Genomic DNA, 5,215 nt, shown 5'->3' with positions numbered 1-5,215 from the left:
AAAAAAAAAAAAAAAAAAAGACTAAACAAAAAACTATTTACTACTTGGAGACAATGCGTGGCCTCAGTTGAGCTCCAGTGAATGGATGCACTAACCGGATTAGCAGCCATGCTGAGGGCGGGGCGGGGTCTGTGAGGGGGGACCGCACCTCCGGGGCTCCACCAATCAGAGATAACGTTGGCTTCCCCTGGAACCAGATGGTCGCTGATAGCCTATATAGCTTGAAGACAAAGCTGATGCAACACCGGCCGGAGTTAACACGGACATCGCGTCAGAGCGCAGCAGCTCAAAGGAGGAAGCCGCATCTTATTTACAGAAAACCCGTCAGACAGGAGTTTGTGCAGTTTATAGTCCTAAAGATTAACTGGTAAGTAAACTGCTTCTTTTGGATTGTATGTATTAGCCTTGTCCGCTCAGATTTAGAAACTGAAATGTGTTTAAAATATTTTCAACCTGATTTATTAACATGTAGTTTACAATCCTGTATTTAATTTGACTACTGCGCCAACGCGTTGCCCTTATCATTGTATGCTTCTTTTATATAAGAAGCATACAATGTGCTTTTCTGGTCGAAGCAAAGACCCCTTCTTAATTATATTGTGGCTTCACTCCGGCGCACCTGCCTGCTTTCATTTGTCCGGATGGCTGACTGCGTGTCACTGATCCCCATTTATATGTGTCATATATTTATATAATTGAAAAATCGTCAAGATCCTCAGACTGCTCACCACCACAGCAATGTAGATTAGCAACCCTACCCTCAAGGAATTAAATTCCAAGATCCACCATTACGCGCCACATCAGGTGCCAGAGAGGGGGACAGCTCTGAGCCCCCTGTTACACAACTGTCTTACCTTCACGTGAAGATGTTGGCACAACAGTGCATGGCATGCTGTGAGGAGGGTAAAGGGTCAGTGCCACATGCAAGATGGAACGAGCGCACTTTTTGTTTCTCTGGCGAAAAGTAGTCTAAAACTTAAGCGGTTAATTATGCTCCATCTATGATCTTCCTTTAAAGAAGAATACTCTTCTGTGTATTACGTTATGTGTTTTAGTGCAAATTATAATTAAAAAGATCCCTCAAGTTCCATCGTTCCAAAGATAAATGCTGTCCCATTAACGGTCGACCTGTTCTTGGCACCAGTAGTTTTCGTCTGCACGCCCTCTTTCCCTCATTGGCTCTCCCTGAAGGCAGGGTCGTATAAATACTCCCAAGTTGCTCTATTCTTTCCTTTTTTTGGAAGCTCGCAGCCGTCTCGGTAAGTTGGGTCCACTTTTGAAATGATGCGTTAAGCTCAGTGATAAACGAATCAACAAAGGTTGCTTTACATTAGATTCATCCTTCTGCGCTGTGTAACTTCTTTAAATGATGCACATAGCGGTTTGAGAGCTGCTTTCATTGTGCTGACTCAGTTTTCCATCGTGTGTAGTCGTGTGGGTTTCTACTTAATAAAATGCATGATGGAATACATATCTAGAGTAATGACTCATAAAAATATGAGGTGAAAGCTAACTGGCTGTGAGTGGGGTTGCCAAGCGCTCGAGTGCGCCGTAGCTACGTTACGCGCCTCTTTGGAAACAGCCCTATCATTTGCATTTAGCTGAAGCCTACGTGTCTTATGCGCTGGCCCATTTTCACGCGTCTCAGACCATTTTTCAGTGTTATTTTTCTGTAGAAGTGTAACTCTTGCGAGTTCCACCATTTGGCCACATTTAGAAGAGTAATTAAATTGTCTCCGAAAGTGCCAGTTTTGTCGTCTGGTCCTCAGACTGTCTGTCTCTCGGCGCCTGGGGTCTGGAGAGGAGCCAGAATCTCTTGACACAGAACGTAATGCCTCGGCCAAAAATTTACTGAAAGAGGCCACCAGATGATGGCAGTCAAACATAATAAAAATATATATATATCTAAAGGGGTTTTCAATAGATTGGTGGAAAAAAGGCACATTTCACTGCTCTTTAAAGAAAAAAAAGCTCATGACACATTGAATTTCACTCATGCCTGTAGAATTTGACAGTTTTTACCCTAGTATGTGATCATACTTTTCTTGCTCCGCAGGTACCAGCATGCCTGTCATCAGAACCCTCAGTAAGGTGGCCAAGCAGGCCCTGCTCAGCACCCCAGGGTGCAGCTGCCAGCCCCTAACTGCTGTACGCAACATCAGCTTCTCCCCTCGGCAGGTGACTTCTGATGCCAGCTTCCATTCTGTGTCCTTCTCAGAAACAGACCACCCCAAGGTGCTTATCACAGGTACGCAAGCATTCTTTTTTTGATATTTAACAACCCTGTTAAAGTACAGCGCAATCCTTTTTGACAAGAGGTCCAGCAGCATTTTTTAGAGAAGTCATGAGCTGGCAAAGATTCAAAGCCAGCAGGATTTTTAACACGTTTGGCAATGAAAACAGAATGGGATGACAATGTGTAGGCGTCAAGTGCTATGACCTTTTTTTCTTATGGTGCACTCTCCTTCTTAGTTAGTTCAGTCTCCATGGACACGGGTATTGATGATTATTAGCTGCTGCTGATTTGCTGATGTGTGCGTTGTCCGCCGATGACACCTAGTGTTTCTCTCTCTGTCTAATGCAGGTGGCCTTGGGCAGCTTGGGGTGGGGCTCGCCAAATTGTTGAGGTAAGATTTCTTAGATTTAATCTTGCATTAACCACAAGTCATTTACTTACAGCTGGCGAGAGGCCAACTGACAGATAAACTGCAACAATGTAAGAACTGGTATTTTTTAAGTTGCATAACATTGACCTCTTGCTTTACAGAAAGAGGTTTGGAAAGAACAACGTCATTCTGTCCGACATCAGGAAGCCTCCAAGCAACGTTTTCGACAGCGGTGAGTCGACTCATATACTGTACTGTATAAGAACTGAATTCAGCAGTCTGGAATTATTCAGATTCCGACTTTTAAGACAGGCCAGAATCCTATTTTATTACATTCATTTGAGCCATTTAATCTCAAGAAACAACACATAGGTAGCATCAACATGTAATATTTCTTCAGTGTCTAGGCAATCTTTAATTACATCAAAGTTGCGTTCCTCTGGTGAGTGTAGCAGGGACTAATATAAAAACCCTTTAAAAATGCAAACATTTGGCGATGAAGGTTGTTAATGTGTTACAAATGTACCACAGCTGTATTGCCAAATACAAAAACAGTGTTATCAAATAAATCCTGCAAAATTGTTATTAATGATCTTCCATTGAAGCACAAGAGGGAGTCATATTTTCCTGACAATGTTGGTCAGAAATTTCCCCGAATGAATGACGCACGGTGACGCATGTCCTGCCTATGTCCAGTAATGAGCTGTCCAAAGACATGATGAACGTAGCAACTTTGCGTTGCAAAATTAAACTGGAATACATGTGACAGGAAAGAAACTTCCATACGTACAGCAAATTAAGAACTAGTAGGACAGATAATCAGTGTATTACAAGCTGGTATTGACCCTGAGACACAGATGAATTGAGCAGTTGATTTATAGAATCTTTAATCATCTCTTTCACCGTCAGGCCCCTTCATCTACTCAGACATCCTGGACTACAAGAACCTGCGGGAGATTGTGGTGAACAACCGCATCACTTGGCTGGTTCACTACAGCGCCCTCCTCAGTGCTGTTGGAGAGGCTAACGTGGCCCTGGCGCGCTCTGTAAACATCACCGGTGAGCACTTGCTAACTTCATCTTATTGGGTCCTGACAATCGTGACAATGTCCCCTCAAATGTGGGTGAAGTGTGGTGTCCTAAGGGTATGGTTCTTCGTCTGTTTCTTAGGGCTTCACAACATCTTAGACATTGCAGCCGAGCACGGGTTGCGTCTGTTTGTCCCGAGCACCATCGGTGCCTTTGGTCCCACTTCTCCCCGCAACCCTACGCCAGATCTCTGTGTGCAGAGACCTCGCACCATCTATGGTGTCTCAAAAGTCCATGCTGAGCTGATGGGAGAGGTTAGACTTCAGATTTCTTTCTTTTTGTCATTCCAAAACCAGATCCCACATAAACCATACCCCTGATATATAGGGAGTTTAACCTGGCATTATTCCTCTCTTCTTATATTTAAGTTGTAACATGTAACGTAGCATATTGGTATTGGCTGTAAAAACCCACTGAACATTCACATTGTGTTATCAATAATGGATTTCTGTCTGTTCTTTTACAGTACTACCACCATCGTTATGGCCTGGACTTCCGCTGTCTTCGCTACCCAGGAATCATTTCTGCTGACTCCATGCCCGGGGGTGGCACAACAGGTGAGAGAGATGGAATTCAGACCGTATACTACCACGAGGTTTCAATTTAAATTTAAATGGACGTCTATTCCTGCACTGCTCCCGACATGCCACAAGTTTGTTATGTAACTGACTTACTGCAGGGTGTTGTCGTGGCCTGTTGTATTTTTAGGCCAGCAGATAACTTGATGCAATATCGCCATATTTTCACTTGTCTAAATAACCATCACTTGTAAAATCACTGACATAACAGCAGTTTCTTTGAATAATTACTAATAATGCGTGTGCAGTGTTGCATTTGTTCCTTTTTTATTTTAGAGTTCATTAGCTGGGCTTATTTGAGAATTTGTGTAACCATAATGGTTTTTATTTCTGCCTCTGACCAGACTATGCCGTCCAGATTTTCCACGATGCGATCAAAAGTGGCAAGTTTGAGTGCAACTTGAGACCCGACACGCGGCTGCCAATGATGTACATCGACGACTGCCTGCGTGCCACGCTGGAGGTGATGGAGGCGCCAGTGGACACGCTGAGCATGAGGACCTACAACATCAACGCCATGAGCTTCACCCCTGAGGAACTGGCCCAGGAGCTCCAGAAACAGATGCCCGAGCTGGAGGTCACATATGACATTGACCACGTACGGCAGGCCATTGGTAAGTCCCCTTTTTGATGCACACTGACCGATGTGGCCACTACTACTAAATACTAGACAATTAAACATTTTGACCTTCATTTCAAAGGATTCTACTGAGTCAGCTGCTTTGAAGACATCGTCATTTGTTATCTGACATGCTAAAATATTGAGAAAAAAATTAACTTAGTATTAAGCTGAGCAAGGGTGCATTTCATTTCTCATAAATTGTTGTTTTCATTTGCAAGAGGAAGATTGTGTAGTTTCTTATTTCAAATGTTGCAAAGACATGCTTTAAGGCTATTGGCAAACCCAGATTAGATTATACTTTATTCATCCCACAACGGGGA

General features: G+C 43.4%; 1 protein-coding gene across 2 annotated transcripts in view; it reads left to right on the top strand.

Annotated features, from left to right (window-relative positions):
- Positions 1 to 129: 129 nt before the first annotated feature.
- Positions 130 to 5,215, top strand: part of tdh (L-threonine dehydrogenase) — a 6,007-nt gene continuing 921 nt past the window's right edge. Inside the window, exons 1-8 of one of the 2 annotated variants that reach the window (XM_032543287.1) lie at positions 130 to 367; positions 2,057 to 2,248; positions 2,585 to 2,627; positions 2,768 to 2,838; positions 3,516 to 3,665; positions 3,777 to 3,949; positions 4,162 to 4,252; positions 4,618 to 4,887. In XM_032543287.1, coding sequence (XP_032399178.1) covers positions 2,065 to 2,248; positions 2,585 to 2,627; positions 2,768 to 2,838; positions 3,516 to 3,665; positions 3,777 to 3,949; positions 4,162 to 4,252; positions 4,618 to 4,887 — 982 coding nt within the window. In that variant the 5' untranslated portion in view covers positions 130 to 367; positions 2,057 to 2,064. Of the gene's footprint in view, positions 368 to 1,109; positions 1,260 to 2,056; positions 2,249 to 2,584; positions 2,628 to 2,767; positions 2,839 to 3,515; positions 3,666 to 3,776; positions 3,950 to 4,161; positions 4,253 to 4,617; positions 4,888 to 5,215 lie in introns of those variants that run through there. The other variant, XM_032543286.1, reaches the window with a different exon arrangement.

The sequence above is a fragment of the Etheostoma spectabile genome, chromosome 18, assembly GCF_008692095.1.
Source record: "Etheostoma spectabile isolate EspeVRDwgs_2016 chromosome 18, UIUC_Espe_1.0, whole genome shotgun sequence".
Lineage (NCBI taxonomy): Eukaryota > Metazoa > Chordata > Actinopteri > Perciformes > Percidae > Etheostoma > Etheostoma spectabile.
The sequence above is the reverse complement of the archived record's forward strand: the minus strand, read 5'-3'. Positions and strand labels throughout refer to the sequence as shown.